The sequence below is a fragment of the Catharus ustulatus genome, chromosome 2 (assembly GCF_009819885.2).
Source record: "Catharus ustulatus isolate bCatUst1 chromosome 2, bCatUst1.pri.v2, whole genome shotgun sequence".
Classification (NCBI taxonomy): domain Eukaryota; kingdom Metazoa; phylum Chordata; class Aves; order Passeriformes; family Turdidae; genus Catharus; species Catharus ustulatus.
This window is the reverse complement of record NC_046222.1, coordinates 13656039-13675713: the sequence shown is the minus strand read 5'-3', so window position 1 is coordinate 13675713 and position 19675 is coordinate 13656039. Positions and strand designations below refer to the sequence as shown.

The window sequence follows — 19675 nt, the reverse complement described above, 5'->3', positions numbered from 1 at the left end:
AGTGGCAGAGCTATATTCTCTGGGCTGTGCTTTGCTTTGCCCATTTTCCATCTTGGTGAAATAAAGCCCAGCACTGCAGTAAAAGCCCATTTCATTGCAACTATGCCTGACCTGTTTTCACCAGCCTCTGGTGGTGCTAACACATTTACAAGACTTTTGGAAGGTTCTAGGCTTGGCAAAATAAGGTGGCTTCTGTCGATAAAATCTTTTTATCTGGAATAAACTAAATACCTCTGTCACACTTGCATTGTTTGGGGGAAAAAAAATATCTGTCAGCACATTATCTATTGGGGGTGATCATAATGGGCCTTGAGCTCAGCTGGAGACTCAAGATGCGAACAATAGATATATTTTGACAGAAAAGAGAATAATAAATTGCAGGTTTGTGTGGACATTATTCAGTACTTCTGTAATGGGGGTAAAATAAGGGGTATGTTTATTTTTGGAAATGAGACTCCTAACGAATCAGACATCTTGACAAAGACAGCAAAAATAAATGTAACTACAACACTTCATTAAAGTAAAAGTATCTTTACTATTAATATACAAATGGTGAAGAGTGACAAATAATTGATATACTTTAAGCCATACTTTCAATGTCTTTCATAAATACAAAACCAGCATCTGCGATATTACTTCTTTTTACAGTATAGAGATATATATATATACACACAGCATTTCATAGGGACATAAAATTCTGAAACAATAAACAAACTAGCTCCAGTGGTAGCTAACTTATCAATATATAATTCAGGTGGCAGATATCGCAAGTGGGCTGTTGACAATGTGTGGAATAACAAAAACAATATATGGTATGCTTTAGCTCATACTGTACACAGCATACAAATACGTACCGAGTGCTCATTGTAGCAGGAAAGCTTTTTTTATTTCTCCTTTTAAAACCTTGTCTAAAGTAGTTCAAAATTCTTAGTGAGAACTCTACACCATGAGCAATAATATTATCTTCTGGGGGAATCTGACGCCTTTATATATTTGTCACTGATCTCTCACTGAGACTCTGAGGGTTTGTCTTGCCTTCCTCCAGCCCTGCATTTCACATCTGAAAAACCATAGCCTAATTACCTGGGAGTGTTAAAGGATGTGGCTGGGTTAATGTCCCCTCTCCTCTGGTTTTCAGAGCTCTCATTACCCTGCCTTTTGGCAGTGCCCTTCAGCAGCCTCCCTTGCTTCATTTGCTCCCCATTTCCCTTGTCAGTGCTAAGCAGAGATGCTCCCAGCCCTCTCCTGGCTCACTCCTTGGCACCTGTTCTCCCTGGCAGTTGCTTTCCTGAGCTCTGTCGGCACTGCGCCTGCTCACCTCGCCCGCTCCCCATCTCACCTGTGACTTAAAAGCTGCCAATACAAATTTGGCAATAAATACTTATTTCATTTCTCTGGGCTAAAAATGGCCAATATTCAAGTTTGAAAGTCAAACATTATGAGGCTCTCAATGCCTTTTAAGAGAAAAGATAGACTGATAAACTGAGAATTCTCAGAACCTGATCCAAAGCCAAATTTTTAAGGCATATTTTGGCTCAGGTCCAAGTAAATTGATATAAGAACACACTTACATGTGCAGTGGAAATATTGAAGATCACTTAAAACTTACAGAACTGCTGTCAAGTGGACAGAGTACTTCAGGAACTCATACAAAAAATCTGAAAAAGGGGTGAAGAGTTTTTTAGAAAAGATTTATTTAACCATGGTAGCTTTTTAACTATCAGAAATATTATCTGAAGGTAACCAAAGAGATTAAATAAGGAGCATTATTTACTTAGAATGTTTTCATCTTCACCTAAAGAAGTATCGCAATCATAGTGAGATATTTAAAGAGATGTTTTATTTCTGGACATATAGTAATGTATGGGATAAAATTGTCATCAGATATTCTATCACCATTTCCTGATCAGTGAAAACTCCTGATAGAAAAACCTCCTCTGTGCAAAATGTCAGTAGGAGCCTGGCAGGACGTTTGAGTTCCACTTACAGCTGGAAATCTGATTCACACAAGAAACTTGATCAGCTGAGAAAATGCAGAGCCTAGCTGAGATGGATGAATGAAATCCAGGTCCTGCTGGAATCAGTTTGGTCTTAATGCCCGGAGGCCTGGATTGAGGTCTGGATTCCACTGTGACTCTTTGTGCAGAGCTCTTAGCACCCCTCCACAGATCAAAGAGGTCTTGAGCTGTCTCAGTAAATGGCCTTTTTGGAGGTCCTTAATCAGGAGTGAATATCATCCAACAGACACAACTATTCTGCAAAGATGTTATTTCCCACATCAGCTCACACAGCCATGGTGAGGCTGCAAACGACTGCGAAATGAACATTCTCTCCAGTTTCACTCCAGAGGTAAATGGTGGGAAGATGCTCCATATCATCTTTCAGATTTGAGGAAAGATTTTAATGTTTTAGGTCTAAGCACTTAAATAGAACTAAGGAGACTTTCTATCTGACTCTTCAACTTGAGAAATTGGTCAAAACACCCCTATACATCCACCACATTTTCCATCTACCTGAAACTTTTCAGCAGTAAGAAACCCACCATGACTCTCATTGGAATCATGATCTCAACAGATTTTTGCAAATTTTGAGTTTTGAATATTTATGTGACTTGAAAATAATACCTTCAGTTTAATTTAGATGAATTTTTGAGCAGAAAAGTATGTGACAGTAAAGCTTTCAATTATTTTAAACAGGCTTTGTAGACAAATTATTGAAGATTTTTCTTTAATAAAGCAGAGTGGCATGCTATCAAAAGGCACAAATACATTTCCATTATCTGGTCTAGGAAACAGAAAAAATGGCATGATGATTATACTACAGTTTGATGATTGGCACTTAAATAAATAATCAAACTAATTACCATCATAAAAAGAAAGCCACTTTTTTTTGGGATGAACATTGATGTAGAGGCTGAAGACAGCAGTTGGAATTTACTGCACCAGGGACTGATGTCAAACAGCCTTTGGAGATGATGGCCACGGTGTAACTACGTTGTGGATATCTATGAAGAAATAGAAAGCAGCTCCAATCCTGCAAGTTCTCTTGTGAAGATAAATCCATCTTCCTGCTCACATCCACCCCACTAATGTCAGTGCAGTGCCGTATAAGGGGTGGGTTCAACCACACAAAATTTCTTGCAAGACCGAGGCCTGAATAAATTAATCTTTGTCACATTAGGCATTAGCATCACCAGAATAGTAAATATTTCTGCAACCACAAAAAAAAATCTTAGAAGTCAAAAACGGCAAATGAACAAACAAAACCAGAAAAAATCTCTCCAGGGTACACTTGATTACTAAATTGTAAAATATTAATTAAACCTTTGTTATTATTGTTGTAAATCAGAACTCAGGTCTACTAAAAAACAAACAAAAAAAAATAGCAAGGAGCTTTAAGCAATTTTACTTAATTTTACTCCTTTTTTTTGTTTGTTTGTTTGCTTTTTTGTTGTTGTTGAAAAGAGATTGTCACTGCCACATTTTGTTCAGTACTAATTTCAATGGCTCCCTCCCACCTTGGTCCCTGGAGTATGTTAGTGTAACAGTTCAGATTACTTTTACAAATAGTTATATTTTGTCAACTCTTCTGACATTTCATACTAACACTTAAAATTACTTTTAGACAGTAAAAGTGACATTTATACAGATACCTGTTTTTGTTTGTTTTGTTTTTTTTAAATCTAGAATAGGAAAAGAAAATAAACAAATGTTGTTATTCCAGTTCTACATATATCTTACAAATTACTACGCGCTGTCCCTCATTTGGAAATATTTGGAACTATTTTGAAATATCAGTTTTTTCACCACTCTTTCATAATGAGAGTTTGGTTTTCTCCTGCACAGCACAGAGTTAAAGCACAAGAGATAACCTATTAATCCACAGACCAAAGAGGTGTGCTTGGACAGTCCATCAGAAATTTAGAGCTGTTTTATTCTCAGCCCTCACACAGCCCAACTGCCAAGAGACATAACAGCAAGAAGAAATTAAATACTCTTGGAAACAGCTTTTGATTTGTAATCCAGTATAGTGGGAAATGCTTTTGCTTCCAATATTGAAATAATACTGCAATATATTTTGCTTGTAAAGAGTAGCACAGGTGTATTAGTAATAAAAGTGCTGACAAGACCTCTTAAATCTTCTAATCCCTTCACATTGTAATTAGAGGCCATATCAAGAAAAGAAAAAAAAAAACAAAAACAAAAGAAGGAAGAAAAAAACCCCACCAATATAGAACTCTTAGGAAATGATTTTTTTTTGTGTGTGTGTATAAGTTCAGCAAACAAGTACTAAAATTTGAAATGCATCTGCAGTTGAGCCTAGACACTGTTAGTTCTGCTACATTGCATAGGCACCTTCTTGTGGAAATGATCAGGCTGGCTGCAGAAAGAAACATCATTTGCCTAGGGAAGATGGAATGGCACCATCCAAAACTGTCACAGCAGGTAGGAGAGGAAACTATGTCTACCATATTCATCCTCATCCTAGTCAAAATATTGTGTGAGAGGATGTTCAAACCACACCAACAGCATTATTCTCAACTGCTGGAGTTGTCCAGGTCCCTTCTTTGCATTTTGATGGAAGAAGAAAGCCCAGCTGCAAGTGCATACTTTCTGGAAAGAATATATTTCCATAAAGATAAATGAGACAACTGATCTCCTCAGCATAGGTTAGGAGCAGGCCTGCTTGCTGTGTGCTTAGAAAGAATCAGGAAATCTGATTTAGAAATTATCAGAAATCTGATAGACAAGCAGCTATTTAGTAGTACTGCCTGCTCAGTATGTGGGAGTAACACTGAGAGTTCATAAGGGAATGTCTTCATCTTCCCTTCACCCAGAATTAGTGCCTCAGCATTTAAAGAAACTTCTTTACAGCAGTTTTCAATTATTATCTTACATTACTTTCATCCCATCCCCTCTTATCCATTTTTTTCCCTTTGGTACTGATTTTTGTGGGAACTTGGCCTCCTATCCTAACCACACCAGTGTTATGCCGCTCTCCTCAACTCCTTGGTTCATTTTAGGTAATTCCCAGAGTGAGGAAAAGTTGTAAAAAACTCATAAAATAACTTGTTTTGGAGAAATAAAAAAGATCTAAGAATTAAATATAAATATATTCTCCTCAGCTCTTTCAAGTGCACTTAAACTTGGGTTAACAAGGAGATTATGTTATTTTCTTCAAATTTAAGGAGATCCTTTTATATTTCACTTTCAGTTTTACTGCACAAAAGTCAAAAAGTAAAAAGACTTCAAATATGATCAAAATTCAGATATAGCATGGAGAACACAAAATTTGATGAGTAAAAGTACACTTAAACCTCAGGCATGACTTAGATGTGGAAAATTCACAAGTTACTCCATCAGTTACTCCCAACAAGTAGAATTTTCCAATCTAGTTTTCTATATGGTTTTTCTACTTCTTTCTTAGCAAGAAGAGTTTTGTAGGTGTGGATACACTATGCTGGAATGGAAATAAACTGTGTTGCTCCAATTAATGGCACAATTAAATCAATGATACATTCATATGAATGAATTTTGGATTAAATAAATCTGTCAAATTTCCTGGTGGCGAATATGATTAGAATGATAAAAAGGAATATCTTAAAGAAAGCTTGACATGAAAAATATTGGTTGAATATAAGATTGCATTAGTTAATAATTAAAATTTTTCCCTAATTGTTACAAAAAACTCCTTTTCCACCTGTTCTTGAATTGTACTTGTGAAGACAAAGGATATGAAATCACAAAGGAAAAAGTCCTGCTTCAAAGAGGCCAAATTTAATATTTTATATATTGATTTGGGGACAAAATTGTATTTACTTCACTAAACCACAGTTTTATCCCTTAGCTAAATAATTTGAACTAATATGACAATAAATACCCTGTGTGTAAATATATGTTGGGACAAATATTGTAATTTTTCATTTAAAGTGAAGATTATGATTAAAAAACTGATTTCTTTTTATACCTTGGCTGCATTTTAGTTCACATGTAACCTTCAAAACTTTCATACAGAAAACCTGAAGCATTGAAAAGCCTAGAGCCTTTTAGAGTCACTCTCATGTAGTTAGGATGAGGTCAAAGACTGTTGTGAAATATTTAGCCAATTTTGTTTGAATTTGCATATTGTGAATATCAGGAGAAACTGCAGTGGGACCTGGCTCTGTGTTGATGAATTTGTGAGGTTTTTTAATGCTTCAAGTGATAATGACACCTGGAATGACTACTGAGTGTCAGCCAGAGCTAAGGTCTCAAACATTATACTGAGACTGGTTTAGTTGTTTGCTTGGTTTTTTTTTAAAGGTGACCTAAATTTTCATTTTATTATAAATAGAAATAAATACATCCACATATGGCACTCTATGTATGTATCTTGCACTGAAAGATCTGGATTAGCCTGATGTGTTGTTTGTGGTTAGGGGTGCTTTAGAATTTTTCTTCTAAATAGACACACTTTGTCATATAATAAATTATAGTTCTTATTCTGCAGATTTTTCAAATTTATAGCATGGGACTTGGTGTCAGCAAAACAACATACAAAAATCATTAACAACAGAAAAAAAATATAGAAAAGAACTGTAGACAGGAACTGTTTCATTGTATGTACACATGTACTAACTATTCCAAGCTTAAGTTTCCCAAGAAATTAAGGTCAGCTGTAAAGTTTTGGTCACAGGATTACTTCAATCCAAATGCATTATCCAGACAGCTGTAGTTTATCTTATGCTTTGCTATCATCTTCTTTTGACTGGATGATGTCATTAGCAACTTTGATTTCTATGTTTTCTGGATTTAAAGCTTCTTTGCCATTTTCCTCCTTTAGTGGCAGCTTCCTATCAGAAAAAAAGAGGATTCATGGTAACATAAAAATACAACAATCTGTAATTTAAGTCTATAACGTATGTATGGTCTATATAGGTCATAGTGTACAACAATAGTTTTTTTTAAATAATGTATAGTTACGTTATTATGAACACTGAGGTTCTCTGCTTTTAAAGCAATTCATATTAACTCTTTCCATTTCTATAAAGCCATAAAATCACATGATAAGAATATTGGTGCTGCTCAAAATGCAGTTCTTCAATAAAACAAAAGAAAAAAACCCCAAATTATTAGACCCCAGACAGTAAGGAGGTATGTGATGCCTAGGATTATGTGAAACACTTACAATCACTTTCAAATCCCAATTAAACTCTTTTTTATTGTCTTTTCTAAGTGCAAATTCAATTGTATACAAAAGAACACAGCTATTATTGGAGATTATGCCAAGACATGGGTAAAGAATTTCTTATAGTTCAAAGAGATAATGGAAGTCATTATTTAGAAAGTTCTGTTGTTTAATTTTCATGGATCACACAATATAGCTTCATTCATGACTTACAGCTCTTTTAAGACTTAGTGAAAACTCTAAAGATTTGGCAAAAAAGTCTCCACCCTCTTGAATGTGATCTCTTTGAAAAAGGTCTTGAAAATCATTGATTCCCTTCTGCCAGTAATTAGCTGTCGAAAAATATAGCTGTCAAAAAGATGCATGGTTTACTGAGATGTTCCTGTAATAATGTCTCCTGGGCATAATAGCTCTTAATCGTGACTCCAGTTTGGGTTTGCTTTCTGGTTTTTAACTAGGGAATAGCATGCATATGCCTTTTTTATTCATAATAACTGTTAAATGTTTCAGTAAATTTCTGCTTTGATTGCTTTGATGTCCCAAAGAGCAATATGCTGCTCAAAACCTGTCTGAGGAATCTCTAAGGAATGTCTTATTACAAGACAGCATTTAACAACAGCAAATAAAACAAAACAATACCTGAATTCCCAGTCATATGAAATTAAAGTTGTTTGAAATGAACTAAGAAAGATGCTTTATCCAGAGGTTAAACAATGAGCACAACATGTATCTGAGAGAAATCAAAGATTAACTTGTTCTACTACAGTAAAATACATGGGATATATCATCAGATATCTGGCTCTGAGCACAGAGGGAGGTATCTACTAATTGTCTGTTTCTCATGGCACACCCAAAGGAAACAGATTTCAGCCCACAGCAAGATGCCTGAAAGAATGGAAACAACAGAATTAATATAAATCTATTTTTAACAGAAGGTAAAACACTGGGGCAGAAGAAGAGCAACTCATGACATGCATTTTTGGTAAGCAGGCATGTGTGTCAAAGATCTGATTAGGCAAAGTACTAAAAAGTCCAAAACTTAATGTAATGTAGTTTTCAGAAAAGCAGAGTGATTTCTCAAAAGATAGTGCTGGAAAGAAGGAAATATTTAGTCAAAGTCAAAACTGGGGAATTGACAGAGTATACTGTGTGGAAATTTAAAGAAATTGGTTTCAGTGGGTTAACACCATGTTGCATAACATTTGAAATAGGAAGATTTGCTAGAACCCTGTTGAAGGATATCAGACACCATTGAAATCCATGTTCACACAAACAGTGAGATAAAATGAGCCTTGCTTTGCATGCAAGCAGAGAACTACTCAACAAAAGCTGCACACAAATAAAAAAATTTATGCATCAAAACGTTCCTTGTCATAAAGTCCATTCACCATTCTTGAGTCCAGTTATCATTAAGCATTGTTCTTTTTCCTTATGACAACATTTTTGTTATTTTGGATTTTTTTTCCATTTGGTTTCAATATATATTAAATCTCTATTAATAGATTCAGTAATTTTCCTCTTTCAATTAAATAATTCAAGTTTAAGTATTCTAATTTTACTAATTTTCACACACCAAATTTTTCTTTCACTACATCTATTAGAAAGAATTTTATATTTTTCAGCTGGGCAGATTAATCCTTTAAAATGTTTATTCATTTTATAATAAAAATATTTTTTAAAATAATGCAACACACATCCCACAGAAAGTTCTTTCACTTTAATCAGGTGTTGGTTGCTATCAATCATTAATAATATTGACTTCCTCTAGCACTGCATGTGGGCTAACATCAACAGACTGCTGATACCCATACAAAACTTTAACTAAAATATTTACTTTCTTATTTTATAGAAAAATGACTCCTAGCCATTTTGATACTGGAATTCACCCAGCTGCATCAATACTAAGAAACACTCAACCAGTACTAGAAACACATTGCTGTCAGAATATAATTATTGTACCACACTGCAGGTGGTATTTTAATCATATTACAAAAGTGTGATATGAAATGCACAGCTTAAACTGATTTCCTGCCAGCATGATTAAAACTTGTTGACTTGCAGGCAAAGTGCTTTGAGCTAATCTGTCATATGTGGATTCCAAACGTGGCTTTGACAAGGATCATCTGAGATAAGGTAAAAAATAGCTTGCCAAATAATATACTGAGCAATATAATAAAGAATATTGTTGCAAGTGGAAGTAATCTCTTTACTAATTAGTTCCCACAACTTCTTAAATTGCATTTGAAGTTCTGAGTGTAATTTTCTATTATTCAACATAATTCAATTAATTATTAAAAATATTTCATCTAATTTAACCTCAAGGCTTATCTTGTATACCTTTAAGACAGCCAGAATTAGTCACAATGAATCCCACCCTGTTTCAAAGCCTGCCTGAAATGTCCTTGAAATTTTCTTTCCTGCAAGCTAAGCTCTCTCCTCCAAGATTGCTACTGGTTATCCTCACCCTGACCAGCATGTGCCTTTCAGGGTGTTGTTGACAATGTATTTTTGTGTTATTCCTACTGAGATACTGACTTCTACTCCACTGCATCTTCCCTTTGTGTATCTCATTCCTACTTTATATTGCTTCTCTGTCATTGGGTATGACCTGTGTCTGAGTCAAAGGTCTTTCCAAATTCCCCTGGTACCAGTGTGTTCTGATTGTATCTTCTCTTTTCATCTAAAGTTTCCCAAGTGACCCTATCCCAAATCTTAGCTGATTTCTGTATAGCCATGCCTTAGACTGCTGAAGCCTTTTGCCATTGGTTATAAGGGAAGAAACTACCAAGAAGGAAACTGTCATCATTGTTATCTCTTAGCAGTCCTATTTTTCCAAGGACATAATGCCCATCAAATCCTTATCAGTTGTTCCTGTGAGTTAGTTTTTTTGGTTTTTTTGTTTGTGTTTGTTTTGGGTTTTTTGTCCTTCATGACAGTGGGATTCTTTCCCCTTCCCACCAGATAATAAAATATTTTTGATTTTAACTTTCTCACACTGCACTCCTGTCAGTTGATCTAATGATTGTAACAAACAGAAAGAAGTGAACTGGACCTTTCCTGGTATCATGTTTCCTGCAAGATACATCTGATTTACAAAATCTAGTGCTAAAATAGTCCTGAATCATGAACAAACATGGATCTGGTGCCTTACCCACTAATATATCCAAGGTTTGCTGGACTTGTGCAATGTTTACAATTACATTCCCCTGACTCTTTAGACAACTGTGGGCTCTCTGTTGTGCCCCGATTATAAATCCTAATATGAAGAGCAAACATATCAGTAGTCACTCAACAGATTGCATAATTATTTCATTAGCACAAGTTCAAACTCTTTGTGCATGGCTTCTTCAAAGAACTATGCAGCTTAATGTGCAGCTACTTAACTCCTTATTTACTGTAAATAAAAATGGCAGCGATAGCAAACTTTTTTTTAAATTAAAGTTTCTGGCTCTTACAGTTTTATATAATGGCAAAAAAGAAACTTCTTTGCATTTTCAGAAAAGAAAAAGACTGTTTTGTAAGAACACCCTCCCTTTTTAAAGAACAACTATGATTTCATCAATTTATCAGCAGGTGAGTTTCTATATTTATTACACAATCATCTTCATAGCCTTGATGCCTTGAAGATGCCATGAGGCAGGAGATTTTCCCAACACATGGAAAGTGTTGGGCTCAAAGCAAAGAAAACTTAGAGTTTTCTTCATTAATTTCATCCCTGGGCACAAGGCTGGTCCCACAGCCAGAGCCTGTGAGCATGGCTGCAAATTGCTGTGGTTTCTGTACTGAGAGAAGGTTGCAGGGACCAGAATGGGGGATGAGAAATGGAGCAGAGGCTGCCCTTCAGCACAATTAATCCAATTACACTGTGTGGACTTAAACAGTGAACTAAGTTCTCAGTTAAGCATATGAAAGCAGGAAGGGACCACTCCGGTGAGGAGCTGGGTTTGTGGAGCACAGTTTTCCTGTGCCCCATCTTCAGGATGCGTGTGAGACTCAGTTTAAGGTCATTCATGAGAGTTAGGAGATTGCTCCCACAGAGTAGTTAATAATTGATGGCTAGGTGGTAAAGATGAGATGCAATCAAATTCAAAAGTCCTTGTACTGCTGTGCTCAGCCAGTGTCAGTGAAGTGCCATGATTTAGAATGATTATTGTCAGAACCAAACCAATCAAACAAACTCTACACTCACACACTGCATTGCCACAGCAGACCACTCTGGTGGTGCTGTGTACCTCCCTCAAAGTGTGATAAGTCCAGTCTGTTCACACAGCCAAGATGGGCTTGTGTGAAACTCCAGGGACTATCAGGCTACTTACTCTGGTTCTGTGAGGGGAGTCGTCTCATTGGGCTCATTTACTGGACTCCCATCTTCATGGTTGGTAATTCTTTCATCCTCTGTTCTCATTTCCACTATTGGCTCTTTTGATCCATCTTTCCTAAAAATTATTAAAAGAGTTTTAGTCTCTTATCATCACATTAACTACATACATTGCACATAACAAATTACTAAGATCCCTTCTCTCAAAAGTTGGCAAAGAAAAGGCAGAACTAATTATCAGTGACTAACACCACCAAGACACATTTAACAGCATGTTCCCAATTCCTTGAAGTCTTCAAAGTATCCTGTATCCATGGTTACTTCCCTAGCTCTGTAAACATTAGGAATTAGCATCTCAAAAGAGCATTTTGTTTATGACTAATAATAAGGTGACAGCTTCTTCATGGGAATAGATGTAAACTTCCCTAACCTAGTATAATATATGATGATAGGACTCGATGCCTAGTTATACTTGAACTTTTCTAGCAGCGTTAAAAGACCATTATGTGAGTGTATGCACCACAAAAATGTGCTTTAATCTCTTGAGATTGTGACAACCCCAGCTGCCATTGATGCAAAGAGTCCTTGTGTGGTAAAAATCTAAGCCCTTCTGCTTTTGCTGGTAGAAAAAACTGTTTCTACATCATATTTCCCTCATTTTAGGAACAACTGCTAGTCTCTCACAAGTAAGTAAATGTATAAATAATGTGCTAGTTAGAAAATGAATTATAAGGGAGATATAAGCTGTTGATAACAAGGTATAAACTGCTGTCAAGTGACATTTCCAACTTTATCTCCCTAAGGTCTTCCCATTCAGGAGGGTCTATAAACCAATTTGTTCACTCCTTGAATGGGAAACTAAAGCATAACCTGAAGTGCTGTGCTCAATAGGAAAGGACAGCTGAGTCAGTGCCAGAAGCTCCACATCTGGATTCTGTTCATCTGGGCAGGCTGTCTGCACACAATGGAAAAAAACACTGCTAGTCTTTCTCTCACTGTCAGACGTGAAGAATTAGGAAACAGTTATTTTATGTCATTGCTTCTATTTAGAAGCATTATTTTATATAAATACTCTTGTGTTCTCCCACAAGTGGTTTTGCTCCGTTTCTGAAATGGCACCTCTTTTAAGAAGAACCCAACCAAGATGTGTAGTCAAGTTACCTAAGAAAGACACAGCCTGAAACCAAATAGCCAGAATTAAAATCCAAAAAGACATTTACACCTCCACTACTGGCAATGGAGACCTGCTCAGCTATGAATAATGGGGGCTGCAAGATCTACTGTGCTCTGCATCCATCTGAAAATAGATGGGATCTAGGAAGCTCAAGAGCAATTAACTGTAAGGCCTAACTGTTGGGAGAGGCACATAGCAGTAAATGTTATTTAAACCAGATTAAAGCAGACAGCATTCTCACAAATATTACAGTGCACATGTATGCTGCCTATCAGATGAACAGGATAGGAAATCATGCTTTTTTTCTAGTAAAAAAAGGAAATGTTTAAATAAAGGACCATAAGTAATCTTTCCAGTTTACCTATGGAACACTCAGGAAATGTCACATCTCTAAAGTGTGATTATTTTATGTTATCAGTACTTGAACTGTTTTACCAGAGATCTCACTATCCACTCTAATAATTTAAGAGTATTTTCACGTCAATGATCAGTTCATTCACATTTGTGTGATGGAGTAGCCACTACAGAAAAGTACTTGTGAGAATCAGTATTGTTTATTTCCCACTCATGTTTAGCAATCATTGACTGTTGTTATGAAGAACAATCACTCACCACCATTTCACCCACATCCAACTCAGCACTTCTATTAAAAAAAAAAAAAAAAATCAACAAGATCTTTCATTCCTAAAGTCTACAGATGAGAATCAAGATTTTCCATCAAGTGCTATACCTAAGAAGAAAAACTCTCTTACAGATTTTCTATAATACCATGTCCTTCACTCCTGGATTTACTGGTACTGTCACAGCCATAGGTCGATTTTTTGGGTGTTAGCAGCTCAAGGATGGATTTGGAAAATGGAGGTAGAATGATCCATTACCTGCTTCTCATGAACCAAATCTGTGTCTGTAACTAGCACTGAATTACAATTGATTTCCTTTGTGTCAAGCTGGACAAAGGGGTCATCCTAATCTGAGCTACAGTATATTCCTTTCTTGTGTCTCAACTTTTCTTTTAAAGGTAATACACACTTCAGAGCAACACTTTTCCTAATAGTAGAAGAATTTTATTAATTCCCTTTGTGACACCACAAAATGGCCATAAAGTTAATGTAAGTTAGACAGACAACTTTTTATTTTAAGGATGTTTCCAACACACATGATTAATACTCACAAGTAAGCAGCTTTTCCTTCTTCTAGTTCTTTGCTTTTTCCACTTGAACCACTCTTTTTCCCACAGATCCTCCTGGTGATGCACATGAGCAATCCACATTGTCGTACAAAGAAGCAGCTAACATCAGTCACAACCAGGATTAACAAAAGGGCTGCCACTCCCAGGCCAATGACAGCACCAAGTCCCAGACCATTAAAAAGAGTGTCTTCAAGGAAAGAAAAGCAAGACTTATTAATAACATTAATCCTAAAATATTTTCTAAGCTGTTGGTCAGGAGAGTTAAGAATGTTTAGGAATTAACCATTCAGAAATTACTGGAAATAAACAGTCCTGACAATTAAGCAAATATAATACCTGATTTAAATCACAAAAAACCACAATTTCTTCTGCATAATATTTTCCCATTATCAAAATTCCTGTAAGTTCACAGAAAATAAATGCCATTATTTAATAGAAAAGAATATAAAATCTTAACATTCCATGATTAGGAGTATCAATAAGCAGCCTAAGTAAAACATTTTCAGTATTCAACATGAACATTGATATAAGTTGTCTTTTCTATATTTAATATACAATTAATTAGCCGTGGTGCTAAGCAGAATTACTGAATGATTTAAAGTATTTATTATTGTAATTTTCTGAATTAAAATAGAGTGAAAAATAACAATTCAAACTATTTAATCTGCAAACAGTTGCATGCACTTAGTCTTAAATAATTTAATACAGGAAAAAATACATGTATCACCAAATTATTATAGGGTTAGGACCTCATCTTGTTTAATCTTGAAAATGCAGTCACACACTTCAAAATAAATATATTCTGCACCTGATCTTGTTTTCTATGTTTGAATTACGAGAGCTGATGTTTAGATAATTTTACTTTGTTACAAATCTCAGGAAAAATATTTTTATGTTTTGCCTTGGCTAACAGCAATGTTGCACATCCCTTTGTGATTCTCAGGAGTCTGTGAACTCAGATGATGCTTGCAGAGGAGAGGATTTGTATCTGATCATTATCTAGGGGGAAAAGCCTTCTCAGAAGAGGCTCATGCACCCAGCTAACTCAAGAAGATGCCAAACTAGCTGAGAATTTGGCCAGTGGCAATTTCCTGGTGTGAGACTGTGCTGAGTCAGCCCGAGGGGAGTGGAATTGGGAGTGTTTGCCCAGGGGTCTCGCACACCAGCGCTGCTTCCCTGGCACCTCCGTGCCCTGGAGCGACGCCTGAGTCAGCCCCACTCCCTGGGACATTTCCATCTGCTGCTCTGCCTCTTCCCAAAATAAGAGCAAGATCATTCTGCCCGGAGATTACTTGAGTCCTACTGTAACAGACACGAAATCATTACAGATTGTAACATAATAAAAACATTTTAATTATGTTACTAATATCATCGTCCTCTTCTTTCTCTTCCAACTCCTCTATACACTACAGATTGTTTTCAGAATACACACAGCATATTTCTGCTTAAATAATTTTAGTGATAATATCTTTACCACTTCAGATGTAATCTGAAAGTTATTATAAATCAATGAATACATATTCTTTGTCTAGTTTTTGTTTAGAATTCTAAAATGGAAAAGTACAAAGTTTTTTTCAAAAGAAGGGGAACATTTTACTTCTTAAGCAATTGACTCCATTGACTATTGTATGGGTTTTTTTATTATAGTAGTAGTCATCACAATATTATTTTACAAGAAGCTAGAATTCAATGTATATATTTCCATGGATGGATAAGCAGAAAAACAGACAGATATTATTTCAAAGTTATATTCCTTTGTTCAGAAAGATTTAAAAAACACTACATAAATTATAAAAGTAATGGTGCAGCAATGAAATGATACACTATTTATGCACTGCCTCATCAGCAATGTTGGAAGTTGATGTTTTAAATAAATTTGGGTTTTTCTGGTTTTTTTTCCTTTTTTAAACAACAGCATTCCTACTTAAATATTTTTTATACTTTTTGATACATCTTCCAAAACTTACTTTATCCTTATATCCACCCACATATTTGGTGAATTCCTTTGTAACCTTCAGTAATTTTTGTTTACCAGTATGAATTGTCAGGAAGATATAAGTAGATACATCATTCAAGTTTATTAAAAAGCTCATATATTTCAATTGTTATAATACCTGTTAATTCTATAGTCATATTTAGAGACCTAATAAAGTGAATCTCTGCACCTTCTCAACCACCAACTAGAATGTGAAGAATTAGGATCATTTAATTCAAATTTTGAAAGAAATTCAGCCTTTTTTTTTTTTCTGGTTAATTTTAGGCTTTTTTCTTAAAGCAGTGTTAAGAAGTTTTTACTATGAAGACATACATTTTTCTTTGCTGTGAATAGCACTTTCAGTGTCCTTGGAACATTGTGAAATGGCAAGGTTCCCATTCTAAGTGATTCAGTGACAGAAATGTCCACACAGTATATTCACTGGCAAGTGAAGGAAATGTTTACAGTTGCAATATTGCACTTTTGTATATTTGCCGTAGTTTCATGGGACACTTTGTTTTCCATTTTAAATTCTCTTCCTATGGGTGAGACATCTGAGACACTTGGCTGCTGCATATTTCTCCATCTCTTCATGGTTGGTTTCCTTTACATCCAGCATTCCCATCCTTACTACTGCTCTACCAGTCCCAAGTCAATTTTTTTCCTACTTGAAACCCTGTTGTTCCTGCAGGTTTCTGTTTCATAAGTCTGATTTCTTAAAATTGTCAACACTTTTCCAACATTCTCTCCTCTATCTCCTGCACCCCAAAGAGTGACAGGAACGTGGCCAAGCCCAGTGGTGGGGTGAGGAGCATGGCTGTGAGCAGCCTTCTCACCTGCCTGAGGATCTTGTGTACCTCCTCTGAAAACAGATAGAAACTGGACTGCCTTGTTCTTCAAATCTATCTGTGTTATGGTTTAACTTTCATCTTAATGACAGCATATACAATTATTTTTTAGAAGTTCATTTGTGGTTTAATTCTGTTCTTTCTTAAATTGCTTTGATTTTGTACTTGCCTATCTGCTCCCACAAAAGTCAGGTGTAAAACTAATCCAAATAACTATTAAAGCAGATTAAGGCCTTTCCTCACTTATTTCAAAAATAATATCCTAATATATGTATAATTTCAAAACAATGTGAGTTTTTTTCTTTATAGTTTATGACATCACCAGAACTTCTAATTCTGTGACTGGATGAAATATTAATGTCATACTACAAACAACATTCACACCAAGTTTGAAAAGCAACTTTGTTATCAAAGAGTGCTGCATTAAATTAAATTAAACTATTATTATTATTGCCATTGTTATTGTTACTGCTATTACAGTTACATTACAGAAGCTATTTTAAATATTTGGGGTCTTTACAGTTTTCCAGTATGTATCAAACAAACTCAAAATAGTAGTTCTATTTTGTGCTCTATAATAAAAATGCTTTTATGCATTATATAGCTTTTTCTTTTCCTAGTGGAAAACAACAATTTTAAATCATAAAAGTTCAATGTTAATGCCAAAGAATCACTTCTTAGAAATTTTTTTGAAAAAAAAAAAATTCTTTATTTTATAGTTGACTTAGTTGTCCAACTATAGAGAGCCTTTTAAAATATTTCTTATTAAAAAAAAAGTATAAGTTTCATAGTTCTGAATTATTTTTAATTGGAATTTGTTCAAAATATGCCAAATTTAAAAGTTTGTTGTTTTTTTTTTTACAGAATGTGGCATAAATATTGTAATACATTGCCATGATGATGAAGGAAACTGAAAACTTTAAAGACTTTTTTTCATCCACTTCTTCAAATAAGTTCTCATCAATTAATACTTATGGAAATAAGATTTAAAATCTTCCAGAAATGTAAAAAGTAAATTTAAAAAAAAAAAAAAACCCAAAGCAAGTTTTTACAAATGTAATTGAAAGTTTTTGGCAATTTTCAAGTCCTTTCTTGCTGAATAAGGTGTTTTTCTAATAATTTCTAATGAGATAATTGAACATTATTGCAGGAATCATTATCTGTTGAGAAAGAGGAATGAAGAGCTTTGGCAAGTAAAAAAAGAATTTTCCAGTGAAAAGGACTAAAGGAAAAGAAAAATTTTTGGACTCTCAAATGTAAGTTTGGACTAAATTCCTGTAAGGGTTCTGCACCAGATACTCTGAGGGCAGCAGGTCACAAGGGAGAATCTCCATCTGTACCTGTGTACAGAATCAGAGAATGGTTTGGTTTGGAAGAGACGTTCATGCTCATCTCATTCCAACTCCCCTGCCACGGGCAGGGACACCTCCAGCTGGACCAGGGTCCCCCAATCCCCATCCAACCTGGCCTTGAACACTTCAGTGCTGGGGTATCCAGAGCTTCCCTGGGCAGCCTGTGTCAGGGAAAAATACAGGGCAAAATAAAGCTTTTGCTTCTGCACAGGAACAGGACGTGCAACATCAATATATTCAGGCTGATGTTACATGAACCTATGTCCTTTGAGGGGACAGAATTTCTCTGTGTGCTTACAGAATCACATTGTATATATTCAATTACTGCTACAATGAAATAGTAATTGCAAGGTCTATAACTAGTACCCTGTGTGAGATGGGGAGTTGGATAAGGTGATGTCCAGACACCCCTTTCACACCTTCAGTGATACTAAGTTTTGTTGGGAACAAAAAACAAGTTAGCAACTTCTTATGCATTACTCCCTTCCCTCATTGTTACCAGGCATGGACTGAAGTTAAGATGAAAGGTAGATGATTACCCAAATCTCTTTTTTATAGTAATTTTAGTTTTTAAGGAAAAAAAAAAAAAAAGCAATGCCAAAAAATCCTTTCCTGGCTTATAGGGTAGCACCTGGCGGCTACATATGCATCGTGCAGAGTTATGATACATGTTTTCTCCTTTCTTTCAAGACAGTCAGAAGATACAGTAAATCATGCTCTCAATCTAAAGTAAAAATGTGAAAATTATGAACTACATAGAGGGTGAAATTAAAATACAGCACTGGGTCATGGCAGGAAAAAAAACCACATTCTTGTTTATCAAGTTGGACTACACTTTTGTATTGACCCTTAAAATTGTGCCCAGCCATGATGGCTATTTCTTCACTGCCTCTGAATACTGTCTTTGATTTTACACCTGATGTGCAACTTTTCCTAGACTTAAAGTCTTACAAAATGCATACATGAATTAAAAACCTCTAAAAAGACAGAAAATATAGGTCTTAAAAATTTGTATCCGTTGATGAGCATCAAAACAATCATAATGCAGTACCAAAAAATTAAACAGCTCTGTAAAATTTTGAACCAGTTAACAGTAAAACAGTGGCAGGATGTGACCAAAAGAAGTGAAGAACCAGTGATCCCTCCCCCTTACCCAAAGAAGCTCCAGTACTTTGGCTGCCACCTCCAAAGCTGCATGATGTGCTTTTAGCAATTTATATCAATAAAACTTGTCTTCTGAGCCAGGTAAGTGCCCAGAAGCATCATGTCTTCCCTCAAATGAAATAAACAGATCACTACATTTGCAACATCAGCTTGAAAGAAATCATTAGGATTCTATGCAGCATTTACTGGGGGACTACTTGATGCAAAACAGAACGTGACAGTAAGGAACATTCTTTTCTATCTCATTCCTTCACATAACAAGATGCTAACAAGGCTATAATTGACATTAACTGTAATTCTTCTTCTTCTTCAGTGGTTTTTCCTATAACTCTCTGCTAGTACAGATACTGCTGAAGGGCAGTGGACAAACACATGGATGTGTGCTCTGCACTGCACAACTGAGTAATGAGTTCTGACAGATACACTTGACACACAACTTTGAGAAATAAGGGGACAGTACTACTGGCTTCCTCCAAATTTCTTCTATT

The 19675-nt window shown here is 35.5% G+C and overlaps 1 protein-coding gene across 1 annotated transcript in view; it reads right to left on the bottom strand.

Moving 5' to 3' along the window:
- Positions 1-515: 515 nt before the first annotated feature.
- NCAM2 (neural cell adhesion molecule 2) overlaps positions 516-19675 on the bottom strand; it is a 266003-nt gene continuing 246843 nt past the window's right edge. Inside the window, exons 16-18 of the mRNA XM_033087058.1 lie at positions 13831-14035; positions 11484-11603; positions 516-6832 (exon numbers count right to left, since the gene is read on the bottom strand). Of these exons, the coding sequence (XP_032942949.1) occupies positions 6721-6832; positions 11484-11603; positions 13831-14035 (437 nt within the window). The 3' untranslated portion in view covers positions 516-6720. The remainder of the gene's footprint in view (positions 6833-11483; positions 11604-13830; positions 14036-19675) is intronic.